The 12,085-nt window shown below is 48.7% G+C and overlaps 1 protein-coding gene across 3 annotated transcripts; it reads right to left on the reverse strand.

Annotated features, from left to right (window-relative positions):
* Positions 1 to 5,958: 5,958 nt before the first annotated feature.
* On the reverse strand, positions 5,959 to 11,383 carry CALML4 (calmodulin like 4). 3 transcript variants are annotated; one of them, XM_064669276.1, is made up of 5 exons: positions 11,272 to 11,383; positions 11,114 to 11,144; positions 9,686 to 9,826; positions 8,871 to 9,059; positions 5,959 to 6,274 (listed from the first exon to the last, which is right to left on the reverse strand). In XM_064669276.1, the coding sequence occupies exons 1-5, from the start codon at positions 11,272 to 11,274 to the stop codon at positions 6,177 to 6,179; spliced, it is 462 nt and encodes a 153-aa protein (XP_064525346.1). In that variant the 5' UTR covers positions 11,275 to 11,383; the 3' UTR covers positions 5,959 to 6,176. The 3 variants fall into 3 exon arrangements, with proteins under 3 accessions (XP_064525346.1, XP_064525348.1, XP_064525349.1); XM_064669278.1 differs by lacking the exon at positions 11,114 to 11,144 and having other exon boundaries at positions 11,272 to 11,348; XM_064669279.1 differs by lacking the exons at positions 11,114 to 11,144; positions 11,272 to 11,383 and having other exon boundaries at positions 8,871 to 9,096; positions 9,686 to 9,825.
* Positions 11,384 to 12,085: the final 702 nt, after the last annotated feature.

A 12,085-nucleotide genomic window follows, 5' to 3' on the forward strand; every position in this document is an offset into this window, starting at 1 on the left:
GGTTTTGGTTGTTTTTTTTTTCATTTCGTTTTGTTTTCGTTTTTTTTTTTCTTTTTTTTTTTTTTTTCCTTTTTTTTAGGGGGAAAAAAAAATTTACGTGTACAGAGAACAAAAGTATATTTTCAGTTTTACTTTTGTATATAAACCTAAGATGGCCTCACTGGTAAAAATAAGAAAAAAAAAACACAAAAAACCAACAAAAAAAATAACAAAAACAAGGAGCTTCAGTTCATTTTTATGGATGCTGAAGATTTTACACCTGTGCATTTGTCATGTGAGTTTCTTTTTCTTTTTTTCCCCTCTAGTTTGGACACAAATGGCATTATTTTCCTCACAGTAACATAACCAGGAAAGGAGCTGAACTTCTAAAAGTTCAGGCTTGGGAGAGAGGGTTTTTTCTCCTCTGGGAGACATTTCCCTTCGGTGGTGGAATCTTAATTCCCCCATCCCACGTTCAGTGCAGATTTTATTATGCTTAAAGCAGAGTAGACCCTGCTCTGCTTCCCTTCTGTTTGCAGGACAGAGCCTTTCAGGAGTGGGTTTGGTTTTTTAGGAGTTTTTTGTCATCTCTGTGTGACCCTTTATTGAGACAACTTTTGGATTCCACACTTCAATCAAGCACGTGGCAAGTTCATCAGTGACAGGACCTGAGGGAAAGGCAGGAAAGCTGAGTCAGGGAGGGTTAGGATGGATCCCAGGAGAAGGTTGTTGAGCACTGGAACAGCCTCCCCAAAGTGTGGTCACAGCTCCAGGCCTGTTCAAGGAGTGTGTAAACAACACTCTCAGGCACGTGGTGGGTTTTGGGGTGTCCTGAGCAGGAGCAGGAGTTGGACTCAGTGATCCTTGTGGGTCCCTTCCAACTCAGCATTTTCCATGGCTGTTATTCCTGAGGGCCAGACTCAACAGAATCCCAGGCTGAGGAATTCCTTGGCTCTGCTTCTGTGGGACATTTTTATGGAGTCCAGCCCCAAATCCCCGTGTCAACACGTTGGACTGGAGGGTTTTCTTTCTAAGAACTTCCTATAAAACCTTGTTCCAATAACTTTAAGATCTTAATCAGCAAAATACTGAGCATGTGTCAGTTTGAAATCTGTGGAGCTTTGTGCTTTCCCCTTAGCCATGCCTGTAGCAACGGCCTTGGCAATCAGGGCCCGCCTTGTTCCCTCTGGAAAAACCTCCTTTTAGCTGCAGTGGATCAAAAATTTCTGCTTCCAAGTGAACTTGTCAACTGAATACAAGGAGAAAATCCAGCTCCCAGCACACTCTTGCATGGTTTGTGCAGCTGATCATGCTCTTGGGCTGCCGAGTTCACACTCATCCCAATGAATATTCAGTGTTCAGTGTGAGTCTGAAACCAAAACCCGACCCAAGCAACCACCCACCTGGATCCCAGGGACTCCCTATTCAAGTCTTTTAGGGAAGTGGCTTTCGAAATTCAGTTTTCTCTCTTTGGCCTTGGAATTCTTTTTGCTTTCCCAGATTTTTCAGTTGAACTTGGAGCCATATTTACTTCCTGGTTTCTTTTTTTTTTTTTTTTTTTTAAACGTTGTGCATGACATAGGAAAAATCTTTTTTTAGAACTGATGGGTCATTTGGGCTGATCTGTTCTTCTTAAAGAGTGACAAATGTGTAAATAGCTGGAATGCAGTTTTTCAGGAGATTCTTTAAAGTCAGAGAAAAGGGGGAGGGAAGGAAGTTGATTCTCTTGTGTCCCAAAGTCCATGTCAGAGAGAGTTAATATTTCCTCTGGCGTGAAAAATATTTTTATAACTGGTTGAAAGTGCAGGTAACAAGTTTATCAGGAAAAGAGAGTTAAGGAATACTACAATTAGCAGATTCTTGTCTGAATTTTTCATGTCCAAAACTGTTGATTGCAGCTCTTCGCTTCGAGCATTGACAAGGGCCACCTTTTGCCTATGAAGTCGTCTCAGAAAATCTTGCATTGATTTAAAAAAAAAAAAAAAAAGGAAAAAAAGAAAAAAAAAAAGGAAAAAAGGTTTAAAAAAAAAGGAAAAAAAAAAGAAAAAAAAAATCTTTAATCCAAGTAGCATTAGGTATTGCTGTATGATCAGTCGTATGGTTATTTGAAAGGTTCACATTATGTGGCATCAAAATTGTTTTTAGTGTTTTTACAGCATCCCTCTGCCACTAAATAGTTGACTTGAATTTTGCAAAACAAAATGTTTGTGTTTATATGTATATGTGTGTGTATATATGTATTTATAGATCCGTGTGTGTGAGTTCAAAGTGAGTTAAATAGTTTTTCCCATGCATGTGTATTTCATACATATCTGGCTGATATATATATTTCACCATACACCAATTTTATAATTTATTAAATGTCAGTTAAAAAAAAAAATAAATAAAAGGATAGAAAATGGGAAATACTTATTTTTTAAACAGTCTGATTTTGAAGTGATTAAACCTACACTAGGAATATATCTCATACCTTGTAGTCATGGATACTAACCTGGTAACTTCAGAGCATATTTGCTATGATCTTTGTAAATCTGGAGTGTGGCTGCCCTGGGCTGTTCCAGGAGCGTGTCCCAGGCTCTGGAACACCAGGAACCCGGGAGAGCCCGCCGCTGCTTTTCCGACGCTCGTGGCGACGTTTCCATTGACTGTGTTGTTACAGACGGCCCGAAGAGCAGCTTTGTGTCACTTTTTTGGTATTAAAATCTTGTTATCGCATCCAAACTGCCCCGTGGGAGTGTGTGGTATCCCGGGATGAGGTGACTGATGCCTGGTTTTGGGAAGGTGAGGTCGGCCGACGGCGTCTTCCAGTTCCTGCCGGTGCCCCCGCGGGGGGAGAGGCTCTCAGTGCCCCGCTGGCATTTTTAACCTCAGTGCTCTGCAAAGAAGGGCCAGCAACGGTCTCCAGTCCTCCTTTGTGGTATTATCCATGTGCTTTGTGAGTATTCCTGTGTCGTGCCCGGGTGTTCCTGGAGCTGGGTAATTCTCTGTGCCTCTGACCACGGTGAACGTTGCTTGGTAGAAGTCTCAGTCTGAGTTCTCCACCATTCCCCGCAAACCTCACTCCAAAACTTGGCTCCTTTAGGTCACAAGGCCTGGCTTGTGCTCCTGCCCCGTTCCCTGCAGGTGGCAGTTGCTGTGATCCTTAGGATAGCGGTCCCTTATCCCAAAATTCTTCCCTGAGAGGAGTGGGATGTGTGTCCCAGAGCTCCGTGTGTGTCCCTGGAGGAGCAGGGTGGCTTTGAGTCACTCCTGCATCCTTTAGAAAAACCCACACTAAACTATCCCTTAAAAACTTCCCAGCACTTCCTTAGGGATGGAACAGCAATCCCAGGCTTCCCCCCCTCCTCTCTGTGGCAAAGATTCCGTAACCCTTTCAAGGATGGGATGGCTGATGGCTTTTCCTTGGACTTTGGTGGACCTGCCTCCCAAAGCAGAGCTGAGGACTGTGAGGAGAACGTTTGAAAAGTTAATTTTTATTGCAGTTTAACATTTCAGGGTTTTAAGCACATTTTAAATAGAAAAGATTTTGGTTTTATCAGTGTAACTTGTTTTCTTTTCTTTTTTTTTTTTTTTTTAACAGAACTTAGATTTCTAACAAGGGAAAATTGCTGGTGGTCCCCGAAAGTGCTGCTGTTAATTGTTTTAATTAACAAAGGGAAAAAATGTATATAAGCAGAATATTAAAAATTACCATTAATTCCATGAATTTAAACCTGTCATTCATTGCCTTAAGACTTTTCTCCTAGTTTCCATACTTTGGCATGCCAAACCAGTAAATGGCTTTTAAAAATGTATAGTAGACCAATGTCAGTTTGTATAAAAGTACCAAGTGAAAATATTTATTATATGCATTGGAAAAAAAAAAAACTGGTTTACCTATTGAATGTTACCTGTTTCTGTAGAAATCTTTAGATGTAATAAAAAGCATTCAGTTATGTTGTGTTTCCTGAGGGGGGGAGAAAAGGGAGGGAGGGGGCAGAGGGTGATTCCTGTGGCTCTTTTGGACCTGGAATGCTTTGCTTTTAGTTGTTTGTGGCTTGGGGTGTCTCACTCCTGTCCCTCCAAGCTCTGCCAGCCCTGCTTTGTTCCCTGAGTGTGTCCCGAGTGTGATTCCTCTTTGCCAGCTTTCCTTTGGGAATGTTCTTCCCCCCCAGCCTGTTGGGATACAGCTGCCTTCTGGAGTAATCCAGAGGGATTGGGAGCTGCCCAGTCCCCGTGACATCCAGGCTTTTCCACTGTGTGTGTGAAAGGATTTGTTCTCCACTGTCCTGGGCTGTGGGGAGTGATTGGATCAGTTGGAATTCAGCTCTTGGTGCCCACTGGGAACAAGTGCTCTCAGTGAACTCCTGGTGTGATGAGCTGCTGATGCTCAGTGAGGGGTTTGCTGTGTCCTGGGGCTCGTGGAGCAAAGTTCTGGAGAGCTCTGGAGGCAGGGAATGACCTCCAGGGTGTGGGAAAGCTGCAGTGTCAGGTACGTGGGGGTTTATCCCAACACTGGGATTAACTGAGTGGTGGGAACAGACTTACCAGGGAATTCCCACCTTTTGCTCTCAATTTAACCTGCTCTTGGTTTTCCAGGGAATCTCACCTCTCATCCACTGTGTGCCCCTTTTCTGGGGTGTTGCTCAAGTGAATATTTAGAGAAATTTGGTTTTCCTGCTTTGTTTTCTATCCACAGAGTAGGAAGAGCTCATTAAGAACGAAGGGGTGTGTCAGTTTTCCAGGGAGCAAAGTTCCTTTCCCCTTGGATTGTGACCTGCTCAGAGCTGGGACATGTCAGGATCCAAGTCTGAGCTTCCTGGGTTGGTCTGGGACTACTGTTGACATCCACAGGGACCTGGATCTGGATCAGGGGGTGGCAAAACCAAATGGCAAAACCTGCTGCTTTTCTTACCTGCAGGACTGGAAGATCCTGGATCTCCTTCCTTTTCTGGCACAGCACTTGGCATGTCATGGAATCTCTTGTGCTTCCCCCCCCCATGTAATATTCCATGAGGATAATCCCTATTTTACCTTTACAGAGACACTGATTTGGAATGTTGAGATTTGCTCTTTGGGGTTTTTTTCAGTTTCTAACCAGGTTTGTGCCCCTTGCAGCCCTGGGTGATGCTGCTGCAGCTTTGTGTGATCTTCCTGAGTGGCCTTTGTGTGTTCTGGGATAAATGAATCATGGAATGCTTGGGATTGGAAGGGATCTAAAAGATCATCTCATTCCAAGCCCCTGCCATGGGCAGGGACACCTCCCACTGTCCCAGGTTGCTCCAACCTGGCCTTGGCACTTCCAGGGATCCAGGGGCAGCCACAGCTTCTCTGGGCAACCTGTGCCAGGGCCTCCCCACCCTCCCAGCCAGGAATTCCTTCCTGATCCATTAGATCTGCTGTGCCATGATTTAATTGGTGATTATTTCACAGAGCAAAGAGTGAGGGGATTCAGGATTAATAAGGGAGGAGGGAGAGGAAGGGGCTCCTGGAGGCAGAAGCCACATCAGACTCGTAGGAACGTGGGCTCTTCCAGAGGGTTTTCCAGGTTGCTGCTTGTGCCCTGCCTGTGCAAAGCTGATTCTGTGCCATTTTCCAGCTGGCTCCAGAGATAACCTGCTGAATGTTCTCCTAAATTCCAGCTCCCCCTTTATGGATCTTTCCAAGGCTGCTGAGATGGAGGTGGAATAAGATCAGCAGGAACTGCTCTGGGTCCAAGCAGTTTTAATCAGTCTGAAGTCAGAGAGCTGGGGAGGTTTTTGCTGGTGCAGAGAAGCTGAGCTTTGCTGGGCCCTGTTTTCCCTGCCAGGCTGTCTCTGGGAGCGTGTCCTTGGCACCCAGCCCGGAATGTGGGCACAGATCTGGGCACCAGGCATGTGATGGGGATGTTGACTTGGGGCACCAGGGGACCTTCACCACAGCTTATCAGTTCTGCCACAATCCCCGGGCTTAAATGCATTTTTTTTAAACAAGAATTATTTTTTTAAAGCACGCCACGTGTTGCAGGAGGGGAATGTCACACTCAGTTTAATTTAAATAACTCACATTTTGTGACACCGTTTCTCCAGAAATGAGGTGGGAACCTGTGTAAGTTTAAAGCACTGCTATAAAGGCAAAATAAGGCTTTTTAAAGGCAAATGATCCAGAAGTCCAAGTAGGAAAAATTGAAGTGAAAACCAACTTTCAGGTCCTGCTTGTAGCAAACCTCCTGTAGGATTTCAGTAGTCGACCGTGGGAAGGCAAATGAGGCGAACAAATTCGTCGTATTTTATTGTTCCATTTGGCCCAATTTTGGCTTCTTTCAGCAGGTCATCAACTGAAAAAGAGCAAAAGGAAGAGACAGGTTTGAGTGGCATTTATTAGGGGTGTTGTGATCTTCCAAAGGAAGAGCAGCAAGGCAGGATTTGGGGTTTTCAGGGATTTTTATCAGAAATAATAATTTCTGGGATCAGGGAGGCGCCAGCCAGGTGATAAACTAGTGTTCTTAACACTGATTTTGAATTTCATGTCTAACTTTCCAGAGCAGAGCTGTCCATCTCTTGGAGCTCCACATGGGAAAACCTCACAAATTCTGTCCAAATCAGCTTTTTGGTAAGACCTGGTTGATTTAACTTGAATTGCAAACCTGTCCCTGTTCAAATCAGACCAAACTACGTGGGGATGCAGGTTTTTTTGTGCCCATTTTTAAGTAGCTTGGTGTGATTCTGCTTCATGTTGACAGGCCTTCAGTGTTTGAAGGCAGAGAACACCTTCCCAGCTGGGGCTCTGCAAACACTCGGAGGGGAGTTGTCACCAGCAGTGGTGACACTTCTCATTCCAGCTCTTGGCAGTGACAGCACTTATTATACCTGTCTTAAAACACTCTCTTCTGTACAGCCTAAACCATAAAAGGTACTTTTCTTGTCAAACAATGTCAGGGAAATAGAAGTACATCAGGAATGCAGCGTTGGATGACGCCGCTCCTGGGAATTGGATGCCACTTCCTTGGGATGGCAGGAGAGGAGGTGAATTCCCTTGGGCCTGTTTCCTTCACCCCTAAGAACAAACATCAGGGCATCCCAGCAGCTTTCCTGGGCTCAGTTCCTGGGTCAGGCATCTCGTGCAGCCCAGGGGAGCTTTGTCCTCCCAGTGCCCCCAGCGTGTCCCTGTTTTCCAGGATCACAGCTGGATGTGGTGCAGAGGATGGAGAGGAGCTGCTGGGCTGTGCACCTGCCTTTTTCCTTTGATATTCCATTAGCAGGGAACTCTGTGGGTGTTTGGAGGCCGTTGGTTGACCCTGGAGACACTGGGATCACACGTGGGATGTGCTGAGTACGAGTCCTCCATACTCTCCTGCCCGTTTTTCCTGGAATTGCCTGTCCAGGGCAGTGCTCCAGTGCCTTCCCAGTCCAGAACAGGTGAGAGCAGGTCAGTGGTGACATTTTCACCTGTGAACTACTTGGCTGAGGGCACCAGAACTTTTCTTCAGGCTGAACAACCCGTGGGTGTTTAAACCAGACCCCCCAGTGCTCATCCTGGAGCACACGATGATTTTGCAGTTGCCAGTTGTGAAATTCGGGGGAAAACCATGGGAAGGGGGAAGAATTTAGGAGGAAAAAAGCTGCTTTACAGTAAATAGTTGTGGAAGGGTCTCTGAGCAGCATCACCTGTTTGTGGGTCTGTTTTTGCAGAGGGGTATCAGTGAATTGAGGGGTAAGTGGAAGCTGCTGCAGGATTTGGGTGCAGTGGGATAAATGAGGGGCTGTTGTTCCTGTAAGGTGAGGAACAACTCCCTTTCCACGAGATCTAATCCCCCTTTCAACAAGAACACCCTGCTGCTCATCAAAGCCTTCTGAGGACACAAACTCAGAAAATAATGAATTCTTCCCAGAGTGTTTGAAAACAACACAAGAAGAAATGTCTGAGTTTGGTACAAGGGCATTAATTCAAATGAGTGAAGGCTTTTCTGGAGCCACTGGAGAGGGAAGGGCTGTGCCAGCAGTTCCTGGGCAATGGCAGATGCTGATGAAATGGAGTCTGTCCTGGTATCAAACAGTTCCAGCAGCTCAGAGCTCAGGGGGAAAAGCCAAGGGGGGGATTTCTTGTGGAGAAGCAGCATTGCTTCCTGCATGAGGATCTGCACAAGTGAGATCCCAAAGGAATGGGAAATCCCCCTGCACCCCCCAAATCTTCATAGAAAGAGGTTCTTCCAGGATGCCCTTAATCAGGGTTAATGTCTCCCTGTCCTGGCTGTGTGTTCAGCCCTCAAAATGCTCTGGAAGTGTTTGCACATTGAAATAGCTTTGGGAATTATTAGTCCAGTTAAATTGAAGAAAACCCTTGGAAGAAATTCCTTGTTGGTGTGAAGCTGGGGATGGTGACTGCACTGAGCAGCTCTGGTTAAATCTAAATTCTATTTAACATCAGACAGGACAGTTCTTACCCCCTCAGGGAGCCTAAAGGGGAGAAAACTCCCTCCTTGCCTGTGTTAGAGTGTGGGAATGTGTTTAAAGAGTTTAAATAAGTACATAAAACATGTAGGGCAAAAAAAATAATCCCAAAATGGTTTGGGTGGGAAGGGACCTTAAAGCCCATCCCATTCCACCCCCTGCCATGGGCAGGGACACCTTCCAGTATCCCAGGCTGCTCCAAGACCCATCCAGCCTGGCCTTGGACACTTCCAGGGGTCCATCCACAGCTTCTCTGGGCAGCCTGTGCCAGGGCAAAGAAGGTCTTGATCATCTTCACCTTCCAATTCCTTCCTGTTGTGCCCCTTGGGAGGCAAATTTCTGACAAACAGGACAGGTTTGGGGGTTTATACTTTTTCCCTTTCTCATCTCCTGCTGGCACAGGCCCTTCCTCATCCCAGGTTTGTCTGCAGAGGAAAATCAGGGAATGAGAGGACGGGGAGGGTCTGATCCAGGTCTCAATACCTTCCTCCTCAGAAAGCTTCTCCCCCAGCCTGGTGAGCTTTGCCCTCAGCTCTGCCACAGGGATGACTCCTCTCCTCTGCCTGTCGATCATGGCCAGCGCCGTCAGGATTTCCCTCTCGGGCTCCTCCTGCTTCATCTGCCTGTACATGATGTTCAGGAAGGTGGAGAAATCCAGCTCTGCGTTTCTGTCTGCCAAAGGAAGAGATTCTCCAGGAGTGGCTCAGTTCTGTGGGGTGTGTATCCAGAATCCAGCTTTCCCCTCCTCTTCCCCCCCCAGTTCCCCTTCCTGGGGTTTCTCTTCCCTTTTGCCTGCCCCTGGTCTGGATCAGGTTGGGCCACTATTGAGGGCTTTCTCCTGTCTTAAACCCCCATTTCTAGCTTTGCTAAACTCGTGCTCTGAACTTGCATGCAGAATTTTTAATCCACCCCACCTTATCTCATAATTCTTCTTTAGTCTTTGTGATTTAAAGACCATAACCCTCCATATCTGCAGAGAAATATCTTTCTGTGCTCTTCTGCTCTGCTGGTTGGACTGGACAGTTCCCGAGCCTCAAAGTCCACATCCATGTGTTTGTCTCCCACTGTTCTGGAAGTTTTGGGGGGTTTAATGGCACTGTTTTAATCCGTGGGCTGGATCATGTTCGTTTAGATCACAACATGCTAAAATATCGGGGTTTGGTGACTGCTCTCGGTTGTGCTGTTTCACCAGAGAGTGGATGTTACTCCCGGGCTCCAGGCAGCCTCCTGACCCCCCCAAAAAATGAATTTTTCCAACCCTAATGCAGGTGTTTCTGCTGCCCCTGCCCCGTGCTCACCGATCCTGTGCAGGTGGAGGTGTCTCTGCACCTCCCCCGGGGTCGGGCTGGCTCCCAGGCACCTCATCACTGCCAGCAGGTCCGAGGCCTTTATCTTCCCTTTTTGTTTCTTGTCATACAGGGAAAAACATTCCTTGAACTCTAATTAAAAACCAAAACTCTGTCAGGCCGTGTAAGATCACATTGAGCCGCCCGTGCGACGGGGCCGCTCCCGCCGCCTGGATGGCGCTGGAAGGATTCCAACAGGGATATTGTGTCGGCTCCGGGGTGTCTCCTTGCAGCGAGGGTGATGGACAGCGGGGGAAGGAGCCAAGGGCAATTAAAACCCCGGCTGGGGAACGCCGGAGATAATTGGGGTCCTTCAGCCTAACGAGGGGAGGCTGAAAAAGTGGGGCCAGGCTTTCAAACCTGGAGGGTTTTGTTTTAAAAAAGTGCTTTCCTCTGCCTTCCTGGGGGTGGGAGAGGGGGGTGAGAAGGCCGAGGGAGCGGTGGAGGAGGATGGGGGGGATGGAGGAGGATGGGGCGGTGGGGTAGGGTGGGGGTGGAGGGTGCCGGGTCTGCAGCATCCCCCTCCCGCACCCCTCGCCCTCTCCCCTTCCCCCTCGACCTCGGCGCTTCCCAGTTTCCCAGGGACAAAGCCAGGCTTGGAGCTGACCTAGATAAGGCTGCTCCCGTCCCCTTCTCCTCATCAGGCTCAACACTGACAGCAAGTTGTGCTGCTCGGGGAAAATCAGCCTATATTGATGCCATCCTCCCCCTCTGTGCCCCCAGCCCTCCCTGCAGGGGGATGTGCAGAGTGCCAGGGCCTCTCGGTGCCCCTGGGTGCCCCTGGGTGCCCCTGGGTGCCGTGGCCTCCTCCCTCCAATCCCGCAGAGCTGCTGAGCCCCAGGGCCCCGCAGATTAACAGATTTGCAATAATACTCTTATTTCAGCTTTTCTTCTGCCGTTCCCGGAGCAAACCCAGTCCCAGGCCGGGCTCCCCTTTCCCAGGGAAGCCCCAGTGCCTCACAATGGGAATTTGTGCCCCCTGCACCCCCTAATTCCTCCTCCTCCTTCGCTCCCATCACACCTCAAACCTCCCGAGCTGCAGATGGGCACCTGGAATATCCCCTGACCCCCGATGGCTTGGCCGGGGCTGACGTGTTTATAGGAGTGGGAGGTGGCTGGTGACTCTCTGCTGGTCCCTGTGCAACCCAGCGTGGGCTCTGGGGGGGCTTTTGGGGGGGCTCCAAACAAAACCCGGGGGGGGGATTTCCCTGTTTTCAGAGCAAACAGATCCCAGGAGAGCTTGGAGGAGGCCAAGGGGAGGGAGCACAAGCCCAGCCTGAGACACTCTGGGGGGAAATGCCATTTTTATATCTATCCATCTTAATTTGCGAAGCTGATCTTGCTCATTAAAACCCCAGAGGAGAACAGAACCGTACGTACCATTGATCTGATCCTGGGACAGAAACTTTGCCTGGAGAGGGAAAGGGGAGAGGAAAGGAAAAGAGAGGGAAAAAAAAAAAACCAACCAAACAGCTTTAAAATCTGGCTGGGGGGAGCACAGGGGGAGCGATTTGTAGGAGCTGGGACGCCGCACTCACCATGGTTTTGGGGCCGATCCGGGTGTTCGTCGCTGCCCGTCGGGCTCGGAGGCGGCTGCTGCCACTTTTCTCCTCGATGAAGGGCTAAAGTCCCTCAGCCCCGGGGTGGAGGCGGCCCGGCTGTAATAAATACCCGCTGCTATGGCTACGAGACCTGATCCCTGCCTGGATCCCGCTGCCAGCGCCGCTCCCGCTCCACCGGGAAAAGGGCTCTGCCCACCCTGCCCCGAGCTCAGGACCCCGCCCGGGGGGTTTGGGGTCGTTTGGGGTCGGGCTGGTCGGGTGTGATCCCCTCCAAGAGCTGCACGCGGTGGTGCTGGGACACAAATCCGGCCCCGCTGGAATTCGGTGGGGAAGGGAGGGGGGGATTTGCAGCCCTGCAGGGCACTGCTGGAGGGGTGTGGGCACCACAGGGGTTAATTCAGGTGGGCACCCCCGGTGATGTCCCTGTGCCCTCCCGAGGGGTCTGGATGTGCCCCTCAAGCTCAGCAGGCCAAGAAGGGATATTTGAGATGGTTTAAAAGCTCTTTATTGCCTGAGATTTTATTTGTCAGCATTTAACAACTAGCAGGGGGTGAAGGAGCTGCTGCCAGGCTGTGGTGGAGATCCAGACCCAAGGACAAGACATTTAGTGACCATTATAATGTGGACCCTGCTCTGTCACAGTGACACATCCAAGGTCCTGGAATGTGGTGGGATGAAGCTTCTCCCCTCCAAGCTGCTGCAGGAAGAACGTGAGTCACTCAGCTTTGACCAAATGTTTTTATTCTCTGTGTTTTGCTGGAAGCTTGGGGTTTTTTTTCCTCCCCCTGCC

This window comes from Pseudopipra pipra, chromosome 12 (assembly GCF_036250125.1).
Source record: "Pseudopipra pipra isolate bDixPip1 chromosome 12, bDixPip1.hap1, whole genome shotgun sequence".
NCBI classification, from domain to species: domain Eukaryota; kingdom Metazoa; phylum Chordata; class Aves; order Passeriformes; family Pipridae; genus Pseudopipra; species Pseudopipra pipra.